The sequence below is a fragment of the Chelonoidis abingdonii genome, chromosome 5, assembly GCF_003597395.2.
Source record: "Chelonoidis abingdonii isolate Lonesome George chromosome 5, CheloAbing_2.0, whole genome shotgun sequence".
NCBI lineage: Eukaryota > Metazoa > Chordata > Testudines > Testudinidae > Chelonoidis > Chelonoidis abingdonii.
Window position 1 is genome coordinate 145,518,638 of NC_133773.1, and position 13,285 is coordinate 145,531,922.

At 50.2% G+C, this 13,285-nt stretch overlaps 1 protein-coding gene across 1 annotated transcript in view; it reads left to right on the forward strand.

The window, feature by feature from the left end:
• Positions 1-13,285, forward strand: part of LOC142045781 (C-type lectin domain family 10 member A-like) — a 182,862-nt gene that overhangs the window by 108,124 nt on the left and 61,453 nt on the right. Inside the window, exons 5-7 of the mRNA XM_075066728.1 lie at positions 8,039-8,190; positions 9,000-9,118; positions 10,019-10,433. Coding sequence (XP_074922829.1) covers positions 8,039-8,190; positions 9,000-9,118; positions 10,019-10,181 — 434 coding nt within the window. The 3' untranslated portion in view covers positions 10,182-10,433. The remainder of the gene's footprint in view (positions 1-8,038; positions 8,191-8,999; positions 9,119-10,018; positions 10,434-13,285) is intronic.

Sequence of the window (13,285 nt, forward strand, 5' to 3'; positions counted from 1 at the left end):
AACAAGAGAGAGATTCAAAGGAAAGAATGACTAAGGAGTGAACGAAGGACTGTCTTCAGTGTTCTCTGAAACTGTGTTGGTGCTCATGTCCCCTAGGCATTCTAAATACTAGGGGGTGGATAAGGGTTGGATGGCTCAGAGCAAAGGCCAATGCAACTAATGCCTGGACTCGTCTCACTACAACGATGCTGGCCCCTTCCCCCTGCAAAGGTGCACTGAAGTGTGGAGAAAAAGATAGGAGACTCTCCGACGAGCGAGAGAGGAGGGTGAGATTAGTCTGACTGCGGGTACGAGATAGGGCAGACGGGTTGGCACTGCAGGAACCCGGCGGGTTCTGGTTTGCTGTACGTACAAAGCCTCTGTTTAGACTGTTACCTGCATTGATAAACCTCGTTTGCTCGGCAGATCACTCGATGAAATGGGTGATCTTGGCCAGAACTCCGCGGTTGGCTCCGTGGAAGCCCACAGAGGGGAATCAGTCAAGGAGAACCTGACAGAAACGGACCCCCGATCTCGAAGGGAGGCCCAGTTACGCTTAGGAGCGTCAAGCATCGCCTTGACTACTGGGACCCGGGATACAGAAATCTATAAACACGAGGGAAGAGAGAGATCGGAGTGCATTACCTTTCTCAGAATAGAAGAACAGGTCATCAATAAATTAAAGGCATCAGGTTATAAAACAAAAGGAAATATTCTACACAACGCACAGTCACCCCAACTCTTTCCTAAAGAGAATGCGTGAAGGCCATAGACAACAATTCAAAAAAGCTGCAGTCATGTCCGTAGCCAGTCATGCTACTAGCAGTGCAATTACTAGCCTGTTGCAAAGCTGGAATGGCAACGGGGATAGATCACTCTGATTCCTGTCTGTTCATCCCTGGTCACTGCAGGGCACTGTTCAGACAGACATGTGATTGGATATCTGACCCAGCTGCCAGTCTCCACATTCTTACTGTGGGCTAAGCTCAACAAGAGACCCTCTCCAGGGTTTATATCCCCTTTGTTCGTGCAATCCAGATGCCATGGCAGCTGTCGGTTGAACACATGAAAGATGCCCAGGAAGGTTCACGTGCAGGCAGGAGAACGGTGCTGATTGGAAGTGGAGGTGCGGGTGAGGAGTGAGTTCAGTGGCATCTTGCAGGCTATCACCGAGGCTCAGCAACTCTCTGCAGTGACAAAAGAAATAATGAATTGTCACAATGGGCCCTTCTTCCCAAAAGCTAGTCATTGGGTATAAGTAGGGCATTGCCAGCGCCCAAAGATCGAGTGACGTGATCATTCCCCTGTTCGAATGGTGAGGCCTCATTGGAGTACGTGTTCCCATTGGCCCCATCCATACAAGAAGAAGTGGAAAAAATTGGAAAAAGAGCCAGCGGAGGCAACAAAAATGATTAGGGCTGAGCATAGACTTGATGAGAGAGGCTGAGGGAATTGGATGTTAGCTGCAGAAAGGGAAAGTGAGGGGGATTTGATAGCTGATTTCAGAATACCTGAAGCGGTCCAAAAGGATGGATCTAAGACTGTTGCTCAGTGTACCTGATGCAAACAACGATAAGTCTCAAGTTGCAGTGGGAGGTCAGTGGATATTAAGAAAAACTTTTCCACTAGGAGGTGATAAGGCACTGGACTGGGTCCCTAGGGAGTGGTGGAATCTCCTCCTTGAGGTTTTAAGGCCTGCATGCAAAGTCCTGCTGGGATGTTTAGTAGGGATTGGTCCGGCTCTAAGGGGACAGGGGGTTGGACTAGATACCTCTTGAGGTCCCTTCCAACCCTGAGATTCTATGACTCTGTGACAAAACATAAGGAAAAATGTAGTGTGCACTGGGTGACAGAGAAGCTTCTCCCAGAATCTGTTTCAGGAAATGCTGAGAACTGTAATCTCAGTACATTAGTGAGAGGCAGCTTCACCCTTTGGTTAGAGTGAGAGAAGCCACTTCTGTAATGTAAGGGGATTATCTGGGCATCTGAGTGTTGTCTGCTGGTTCCAGGAACCACACACCCCATGGGGGAGCGGCACGAGCTAATGGCTGAGGCCCAGATCAGAGAGGGAGAGGGTGGGGCAGGCTGAGACTATCAGGGAGAGGAGAATCTGACAGTCTTGTGTCTCCAAGCAGCTGCCGTTCACCCTGGGGAGACCAAATCCAGAGCACACCGAGCACACTTACTTCTATCTATACATAGATCCTGGCTCGAATGCAGCTCTAGTCTTCTCCCTTCAATGTGCAGGGTAAACAGTCTTCAGGCTTTGCCCTGTGATTCACCCCTTGGCTGCCTTGCAGGGAGGAGCCCAGCATCCTGGGGATGGGTTATCAGATGGGGATGCTGTAGAAAGGCCCTTCTGAGCACACTGCTGCTGTCAGCCCCACTTTTCTCCTGCAAAGAATCATTTTCCACGCATTTCACTGCCTCATTGTATTCATATTTCATAAGTTGTTTCAGGTTCCTTTTCTCATTTAAAAATACTCCTTTGGGCCTGGACTGCACAACCCCTAAACGTCCCTCTCAAAAAATGCTTAGGCAGGGGGGAAATCCTGCTCCCAGATCTCTCTCACAGGACACCTGCCTGGCACTAGAGTCACTCCGGATTTAGGGAGGGTCGCTTTTCACATTCGAGTTCCGGTCGGTTCTGACCTTACTTCGCCTCATTCCGCTGTTGCTGTTAACCACACCCAGGGAATAGGAGGCTGAGCAGGTATTGGATTTGGGGGGTGGAGTTTCCTCGGTCAGTGGCATTTGAGCTGTAACTTTCCATGGATACGTTTCTTCTTCCCCTTCAAGGAAACCCTCCCGAGACATCGGTCCCTTGGCGGCACAGGGCGCGGAGCATAGTCATTGCTGTCCTTCTCCTCCTGGGTCTGGCCCTGGCCACGTCCCTCCTTGCTGTGACACTTCTAGGTAAGTTCAACTGCAGCTCCAAGCCCAACATTTGCCAACTTACATACAGGCCAGCTGGGTCGACTGGTGGGGTTGGAGGGGGGCACCTCCACATTTCAGCAGAATATCGACTGCGTTTCCAGTCTGTCCCTCCAAATAAATCTCCTACTCCAGGGAGTTCAAATGGAGCTGTAAGATCTTGCCCTGCTGGTTTGATACTGGCACAAACTTTCTAAGTCTAACGATGGTCCAGCACTGGCACAGGTCACCTGGGGAGGATGTGGAATTCCCATCACGAGAGGTTTTTAAGGACAGGTTAGATAACCACCTGTCAGAGATGGTCTGGGTGAGCTTCATCCTGCCTGAGCATCAGCTTAGGGACTTCAGATCACATGTGGCAGTCTCACATGCTCAACCTGCACTCTGAGGGTCACGCTGGGTCCTTTCCTGACCACATATCACCAGCATGAGCCTCAGCCCCAGGCATCCTCATGGCACAATTGAAATGCCCTTCGGAGAGACCGGATGGCCCAGTGGTTCGGGCACTTGTCTGGGGCTCAGACTGCTGGTTTCAATTCCCTGCTCTGCCAAAGAGTCTCTGCCCTGGAGCCAGCAAAAGCTGAAAACGGAGCTGGAGTGAAGAGCTCTTGGAGGAGAAGGGGGAGAAGCCCTGTTCCTTAGGGGCAGTGAGTGGCAAAGACGGCTGGTGTCTCCCCATGCTGGGGGGCCACAATCTAAAGGGGAGGACACATGAACACCCCACGTGTCTCCTCTGCCCAGCGACCCCCACGCCCAGCCCAGGGCCACCTTGCACTCCCCGCCCTGCCAGAGTTATCTGTGGCGGGATCTGTCCTTCTGCCATGCCTTTCCCCTCGCCCCAGCACTTTCGGCTGCTCTCCCTGGCAGCCAGGCCTGGGCGAAGAGCAGGAGGAAGCCGCGTCTCATGAGGCTGAAGCCAGCTTCTCCAAGTCACTGCTCTGCGACATACACCAGGAGAGAGCCCTGAATGGGGCCTTGGCTGTGCCGGTGTCCCTCCTCAGGAGAGAAGCTGTCCAAGATTAAAATAAAAGAAGTCATAGAGAACAGCCTCGCGCTCGGAGCATGTTCCTTCTCTGGGCGTGGGTGGTCTGCAGCCGCAGTTCAGTTCGGTCGCTGACCTGCAGACCCGTGATTTCTAGATCTCTGGGCACACAGCAAGCTGCAAGCGGTTGAAGAAGCGGTGCAGAAGCTCCAAGTCTCTCTGCAGCCTGACGACACCTCAGACGCCTCAGCAAAGGGATCAGACAGTAAGTCACAGGACGAGGGTCTTAGGCATCGGGGCAGTTCCCCTTCCTTGGCCTTGAAGCTGAGCACTCTCCTGTCTATAGGGATGGTGGGTGCCTGGCATCCTCCTACTCCCATCCATAGACGTCCCTGCCAGGTGGTCCTGTCCCCCTGTCTAACGAGCTGCTGCTCTGCACCTTCCTCTGCCAACGGAGGCTCTGTTCCCGGGGACAGGTGGCTGCTCCAGGCTCCCTCCGAGCTCCCTTCCTGGAAGTGGCAGGCTGGCTGCATCCGCCCCATGCTCCAACGCAGGATGCCTAGTGGTCAACTTCTTCTGTCCTTTCACTGTTGCTTCCTTCGCTCCATAGTTTTCACCTTGGCCCCTGTATTGTCAGGGTTGCATTGGCAAGAAAGACGGATGCAGCTCATAAGACATACAGGGCCGAATTCAGACCCTGGTGTAAGCAGGATGTCAGTGGAGCTGCACTCGTGGGTCTCAATTTGCCCCCCAGTCATAGACTCATAGACTCTTAGGTCAGAAGGGACCAATATGATCATCTAGTCTGACCTCCTGCACAAAGCAGGCCACAGAACCCTACCCATCCACTTTTATAACAACCCCTAACCCATGACTGAGTTATTGAAGTCCTCAAAATTGTGGTTTGAAGACCTCAAGCTGCAGAGAATCCACCAGCAAGTGACCCATGCCCCACGCTGGCAGAGGAAGGCAAAAAACCTCCAGGGCCCCTGCCAATCCGCCCTGGAGGAAAATTCCTTCCCGACCCCAAATATGGCCATCAGCTAAACCCTGAGCATGTGGGCAAGACTCACCAGCCAGCACCCAGGAAAGAATTCTCTGCAGTAACTCAGATTCCCATCCCATCCAACATCCCATCACAGACCATTATGAGCAGACTTATCTGCTGATAATCCAAGATCAATTGCCCAAATTAAACTATCCCATCATATCATCCCTCCATATACTTACAAGCTTAGTCTTAAAGCCAGATATGTCTTTTGCCCCCACTACTCCCCTTGGAAGGCTGTTCCAGAACTTCACTCCCCTAATGGTTAGAAACCTTCGTCTAATTTCAAGTCTAAACTTCCTAATATCCAGTTTTGTACCCATTCGTCCTCGTGCCTACATTAGTACTAAACTTAAATAATTCCCTCTCCCTCCCTTAACGTTAATCCCCCTGATATGTTTATATAGAGCAAGCATATCCCCCCCGGAGCCTCCTTTTGGCCAGGCTAAACAAGCCAAGCTCTTTGAGTCTCCTTTCATAAGGCAGGTTTTCCATTCCTCGGATCATCCTAGTAGCCCGTCTCTGAACCTGTTCCAGTTTGAATTCATCCTTCTTAAACATGGGAGACCAGAACTGCACACAATATTCCAGGTGGGGTCTCACCAGCGCCTTATATAACGGCACTAACACCTCCTTCTCCTTGCTGGAAATACCTCGCCTGATGCACCCTAAAACCGCATTTGCTTTTTAACAGCCATATCACATTGGCAGCTCATAGACATCCTGCTATCAACCAATACCCCAAGGTCTTCTTCTCCTCTGTTGCTTCCAACTGATGCGTCCTCATGTATATAAAAAATTCTTATTATTAATCCCTAAGTGCATGCAACCTTGCACTTTTCACTATTATATTTCATCCTATTACTAATACTCCAGTTTACAAGGTGATCCAGATCTTCTGTATGGTATCCCGGTCCTTCTCCGTGTTAGCAATACCCCCCGGCTTCGTGTCATCCGCAAACTTTATTAGCACATTCCCGCTCTTTGTGCCAAGGTCAGTAATAAAAGGTTAAATAAGATCGGTCCCAAAACCGATCCTTGAGGGACTCCACTAGTAACCTCCTTCCAGCCTGACAGTTCACCCTTCAGTACGACCCGCTGGAGTCTCCCCTTTAACCAGTTCCTTATCCACCTTACAACTTTCACATTCATCCCCATCTTTTCCAATTTAACTAACAGTTCCCCATGCGGAACCGTGTCAAACGCCTTACTGAAATCGAGGTAAATTAGGTCTACCGCATTTCCTTTTGTCTAAGTAATCTGTCACCTTCTCAAAGAAGGAAGATTAGGTTTTGGTTTGGCACGATCTACCTTTAGTAAATCCATATTGCAATTCGTCCCAATTACCATTGACCTCAATGTCCTTAACTACTTTCTCCTTTAAAATTTTTCCAAGACCTTACATACTACAGACGTCAAGCTAACAGGTCTGTAGTTATCCGGAATCACTTTTTTTCCCTTTCTTAAAAATAGGAACTACGTTAGCAATTCTCCAGTCGTACGGTACAACCCCTGAGTTTACCGATAGATTAAAAATTCTCACTAACGGCTTGCAATTTCACGCGCCAGTTTCCTTTAATATCCTTGGATGGAGATTGGTCCGGGGCCCTCCGATTTTGTCCCATTAAGCTGTTCAAGTTTGGCCTCTACCTCAGATGCGGTAATATCCACCTCCAATATCCTCATTCCCGTTTATCATCCCTCCGTCGTCCCTAAACTCCTCCCTGTGCAGCCTCCAAGAATTTGGGTACCTGCCACAGTCCCATTGCTGGAGGCAGAGCGCCCCCTTGTGGCCTCAGATCAACAAGTGTCTGTCTGTCTGGCCCAGGGCTGCACATACAAACCCGTCCATGGATCAGGTTATTCAGCGTCCAGTCAGAAAATGGGCCTGAACTAAAACCTGGCACAGAACTCGCCTGAACACTGGGCTGTTCAAAATCCCGGCCTGGAGCTCAGGACCAGGGCTCGGGTCCATGGATGTTCTTGCGCCCTCAGGTCTGGCCCCACATGCTGCTGAGAGACCCACTCACAGCTCACAAGGGGGAGTGATTGGGAAGACGTGGCTGGGGAGATTGGGGGACAGGGCTACAATTCAGGAGAGCTGGGAGTAATTCCCAGCTCTGCTGCAAACTTCCTGTGTGATCTTGGGCACCTCTCCCTGCACCCTCAGCTCCCCCTGCAGGCAAATCATCCTTTATTTCTCCCACCTCGCGTCTATTTTTGACTGTGAGCTGTTGAGAGCAGGGACTGTCCCCTCCTGTCCGTACAGCGCCTGGCACACAGGGGCCTGCAGGTGCTGCTCTACTGCACCGTGCTGATAATCAGTGTTTCTGCATCTCCACTGACGTCGCGTTGTGACTTTCTTCTAGGTCTGGCAGCTATTGATGAAGCGTAGGCAGGAGTCCGGCTGCTGAAAGCCCAGCTGGGTAATGTCAGTGCAGCCTTATAGAGAAATCCAGATCCAGCTGGACAATGTCAGTGCAACCGTATGGAGAAATCCAGATCCAGCTGGACAACGTCAGTGCAGCGCGAGCAGCAGTGCAAGTTCGCTACAGTAAGTACTAGCTGCAGTGATGGCTGGTGCGGTTTCTGCTAGTTGTGAGGATGACCAGAGGATTTCAGGCTCCCAGGCTGACAACACAGCAACTTTCTCCAGCACAGAGTTCTCTTCCATTGAAAATCACCGGTGCCTGCACCTGTGCCCACACTGTGGTGATCAGCGGATGTTCCACCTTATGCAGCTACATCCCCCGTCCTGAATTCCCCCTGCCAGCTCAGCTTAACAGTGAGTCTCCCCTTGCCCATTACAGCTGTGCTGCTCTGCACTGGGACCAGCGCCCATGCTCCAGCCCAGGTGCAGCTGCATTTCAGTGCTGGGGGAGTGACCCCATGGTGACTGCTTTCTGCAGCGCTCTTTGGGATCCATCATATGACACAAAAGTTACTTATTGTGATGCTGGAGAATCAGGATTCAGAAGTTCCCTGGGCTTGGGGCAGCTGAAGGGCAGGGGAAATGCAGCATTAGAAACCCTGAGCTCCCTGTGTGTGTCCCTGTGACTTTAGCCCAGGCTTCTCACCTCAGTTTCTGCTCCTAGGTGACGTGCTGACAAAGCTCTCCAGGGGCTGGAGGTTTTACGGTGGGAACCTCTATTACTTTTCACAAGAAAAAAGGTTGTTTGATGAGGCTGAGCAGTTCTGTGTGTCTCAAAAATCGCACCTGACATCTATCTCCTCCGAGGAAGAACAGGTGAGTGCAGGAACCTCCAAGGGGTTTGGATAATGGGTCAGTGCCTTGTTTCATACCAGAAGGAAGTGGTAGGTGGTGGCTGAGGTTGCATATCTGTGATGTGTCTTGTGGCAAATTATCCCACAAGGGACGTGAAGCCTTGGAACCTGACACGGGGGATTCACCCATCAGTTTAAAAGCAGAGATGCAGTAGAGGAACAGAGCCAGGATCTGGACTTCCCACAGTCTGGGGTGCTGGGGAAGGGGGATTTGGGGTCAGGCTCATTTCTGATATTCCCTACTTCCAGTGTAGCATTTCCTGCAAACCCAATCACCTTTCCCAGTGAGGACCCCTTTGATCCCTCTCCCCAGGCCTGAGCTCCTGCTGGACAATCTAGAAGCCTGTATCTGGAAGGCTTGTGTGCAAGGGGCCATGCACCTCTCAGAGAATCCTCTCTCCCCACATGCCCACTGTAGCCCTCACCCCAGGCCTCTGGGGCACTTTCTGAGGAGGAAAATCCCACCCTCTGGCTGGGCCAGACTTTGGACCCAGTTCTCTGCTCCAAGGTTTGTCTCCTGCAAGGACAGGGTGCTGGTGTGACACAGATGCAGACACACACACAGAGCTGCTCCAGGACTCCCTTGGGGTCTCCCAGCTAGTCACTGTCAGCGTTGGGGGCAGGACACTGCGTCTCCCGTTGCCCAGTGCCTTGCTCACACCACCAGATGCCCTTTCCTCTCTCCCAAAATCTGTCCTGCCCAGGCAGTTGCGGCTCCATCCTACAACCTGTCTTGAGTGACCTGGACATGCTGCAAACTGTGTTGTGCAGGAGTTTCTCTCCAAGGAGACCAAGGGACAAGATCACTGGATTGGACTCACCGACCGGGAGACAGAAGGCAGCTGGCGCTGGGTGGATGGCACAGAATACAGAGCAGACGCTAGCAGGGAGTGAGTAAAGCTTGAGAGGAGTGATTATTTATTACACGTTTGGTCACAAGCTCTTTCAGGCAGCGTCTGTACAGCCCCTTGTGTCTATGCAGCACCTGGCACAGTGGGCCCGATCCTGAGGGAGGCCCCCGGGTGCTGCCACGACAGCAGTGAATCCTCTCAGGAATTTCTGCTAATGCCCCTTTGCTTAGAGCAGGAGCCTAAACATGGAGTGTGTGTTCAGTGCCCACTGAGACCCAGGGCCAGAGCCTCCCCTGGGGTAACTCGGCATTGACTTGAGTGAACCACAGGGATTTACACCAGCTGAGGATCTGACCCCAAGTCAACTCAGTACAGCCAGGGGAGTCTGGAGTGAGCGGCAGGTTCCCGCTCTCCTTGGGATTGCACCGCGCTCTCCCCTCTGTCAGGCTGGGCAAGGGGAGGCTGTGGAGCCGGGGACATAGCCGGAGCCAGCTGCAGTCGGTGCAGTGACCTCAGTGGGCTGTGGACGAGGCCCGTAAGCAGGGCCAGGGAGAAGTTAATGACTGACCCCTGCTGCCCTGTCTTCCCGTTCCTGCTTTCCCATCTCGGGGGTGCCTGGGACGTGCTGTGCCACCTGCTCTGGTTCTGGGCCCTGAGATCTGAGTTGCTGCTGCTCAGCATTTGGAGCCACACACTGACTTTGGCTCTTTACTGGCCTGTCAGGCGCAGGGCAGTTGCTACCCCCGGCCGTCAGAAGCCCTTCGTTACCATGGCCACAAGAGCTGTGGAGAACTGTGAGGGGTCACCGGGGGGTGCATCGCTTCGCCGCGTCACTGCTGGGTGTCTTCTTCCCCTGCCAACAACAGAGTCCACAGAGCAGAACTGAGCTGAGGAATTGGCTGTGGTTCTCCCCTGAGACATTAACACTCTGATCCGTAGGTTCTGGGTGCACGATCAGCCAGATAACTGGGATCAGGGGATTGGAAGCAGAGAAGACTGTGTTCATATCCATCCAATCAACCAGAACTTTTGGAATGATGCCAACTGCACTCTGCCTTCTAGGTGGATTTGTAAGCAGGCCCATGGACAGGCTGGGCTGTGACAAGCAGGTCCCAGCACCTCAAAAAGCCACGTTAATTGTCAAGCTAGAATATTTTCCAGCCACCTGCCGATGAGGAGCCCTGCGCATTGGAGGAGGCCGCATGGGATGTGAATAGCAGCAATGCTTTGTCTTGGTGTGATATTTCTGGCTGTAGCAGAGAGGGCTGCCCTTATGCCGCTTAGTGTGGCTGGCTCTGTAATTTGTATGTTTCTAGGTCTGTCACTGAATACTTCCTTGGATCATGGAGTTATTGTTTCATAATCACCCAATAAATAATGATTTACTTGACTTGAATTTCTAATTTTTGCACCTTTTGATCAGATGTTATGATGATGTCAGAACCATCTATATATACATTTAAAACATCCAATTCTATGTGCTAAGCAACGTATGTCACAAAATATGTTTGGGCTACCAAGGATATAAATTCAGGCTCAGCTGGGAGACCGGCTTCAACAGCTGTTCAAATTCTCCTATCCCTGCGCCACTGTGCCATGTATCAAAACGTGTCTGTCCCTTCCACCAACAGGAGCAGTACCCCCCAAAACTGTCACTTCCTTGGAAGGACCCAATCGGTTGTTTTTCTGCATCTCAGGCTGCTCTTCCTTCGAAGACTTGTAATATTTATTTCCAAGGGCATTTTGGACTGGGAGAAAGATGACAGCCCTGAGAACTGATGTCTACAGCAAGTAGCTCTGCTGATGGACCTCTATCAACATCCTCCCTCCTCTCTGGAGATGGGGTAGCTCCATCTCTGAGACCCACTCAGTTCTTAACCAATAAGCTACAAATAATGATGGTGCCTTGGGGGAATCTCTCTGCCAGGACCACAAGATTCTTTCCACAGAAGACAGTGAACAGCAACCAGCTGGCAACAACCTTCAGCCATTACCAGCTCTAGTCAGCTACCACTTGCCCAAGTCAGCCTGTCCCTGAGTGAGTCGTGCTGCTATTGGTAATGCGTGTTACGTAGATTCCAGGGCTAGAAGGGACCATTGTGATCATCTAGTCTGTCCTCCTGTATAACACCGGCCAGAGACTGTCACCCAGTGACCCATCCATAGAGCACATAGCTTGTGGTTGAGCTACAGCACGAATTCTAAAAAGCCATTCAATCTTGATTTAAAGATGTCAAGAGATGGCGAATCCACCACATTGCTCAGTAAGTTGTTCCAATGGTTAATTGCTTCTCCATATTAAGCATTAACTAAGCTTTGAGATGACAGGCAGGGGGTCGCAGTTCTTTAAAATACTCACATATTTTTGCTATTGTGTCCATATTAAAGGAAAACAGAACAGCAAGTGAAGTAGACAGCACAGGTACCAAAAACTGCCCAATAAATAAAGAATTGTCCATTTCAGACACTTCTGAAAGGAAAAAAATATATTCTAAATTGGGCTGACGCTCATCCCAGCTATGCCCAACCTGCCCAGAACCTGCCCCAATAGCCAGAAGGCCATTAAAAGCATCCCCATGATTTTTGGAAGGGACAATGTCAGGACGCACTTCTTAAGGCTGCAACGCTCAGGCCAGGCTGCAACTAGATGGGGAAAAGAATCCTGAGCTGGGTTTATACTCTCGGGATCTGATTCTGGTCTCTCATACACAGGAGTAACTCAAGCCAATAGAATGAGACTGGTGTGAGAACAGAACCTGGCCCTTGCTTTTCAAATTAATAGCCCAGTTGCAAAGCCAGCATGACTGTGTCTTGACAGCAGAGTGAGTCTTCTGCATCCCTTGGAAATTCTTTCTTGAGGATGTGCTCAGAGATGCAGCAGTAATTGCTTTCCTTCGGAACATGGGAGGAGCTAGTTTCCTTCAAGGGCCATGAATTAGATTGGAAATTGGTTGTATTTTGAGTCGGGTGACTGTATTTCCCAGATAAAAGAATGTTATTGTCTCAGTGGAGAGTCAAAGCCACTTTCTGAGATCAGTTCTGCTGCGCAGACTCTGTTGTGAGCAAGAGACCAAGATCTCCCAAAACGTTCTGCCCCTTTATCTGCCCATTGCAGAGCTCGCTGGGATGAAATTCAATAGTGCAAATGCAAGGTCATGTACTTAGGGATAACAACATTAATCCCCATCTCCTCCAATTTGACTAATAATTCCCCATGTGGAACTGTATCAAATGCCACTGAAATCCAGATAGATGAGATCTACTGCATTTCCTTTGTCTAAAAAATCACTTATCGTCTCAAAGAAGGATAGCAGGTTGGTTTGGCACCATCTACCTTTTGTAAAACTGTGTTGTATTTTATCCCAGTTACTTTTTACCTCTGTCCCTAACTACTTTCTCTTTCCAAATTTGTTCTAAAACCATATATCCAACTGAGGTCAGATGAACAGGCCTGTAGTTTCCTGGGTCACTTTTTCCCCTTTCTTAAAAATAGGTAGGATGTTAGCAATTCTCCAGTCACAGGGCACAACCGCCGCATTAATGAATTCATTAAAAATCCTTGCTATTGGGCTTGCAATTGCAAGTTCTTTTAATAGTCTTGGATGGGGGTTATTTGGACTCCACAATTAGGTCCCATTAAGCTGTTTGAGTTTGACTTCCACCTCAGAGGTGGTAATTTCTACTTCCATATCCCCATTTCCATTAGCCACCCTGCCACTACCCTGAAACTCATTTCCCTTATTAAAATCTGACGCAAAGTATTCGTTTAGGTGTTGGGCCATGCCTAGATTATCTTTAACGTCCACCTCATCCTCCGTGTTTGGCAGTCCCACTCCTTCCTTCCTTGTTTCCTTTGTTTTTATATGGCTATAGAACCGTTTACTGTTGGTTTTAATTCCCTTTGTAAGGTCCAGCTGTGCTTGGCTATTGACAGTTCACGTTATCCCTGCACTTTCTGACCTCCAAGACGTGGCTTTTCTTCCTGATCCATCCCATCTTGTATTCCTTGTAGGATTTCTGCTTTCTCTTAATCACCTGTGTGAGATGCTTGTTCATCCAGCCTGGTCCACATCCCTTCCCTAGGAAGTTTTTCCCCTTGCTTGGGATGCAGGCTTCAGAGAGCTTCTGCAACTTTGACTTAAAGTAATTCTAAGCCTCCCCCACTTTCAGATCCTTGAGTCCTTCCGCCTAATCCATTCCACTAGT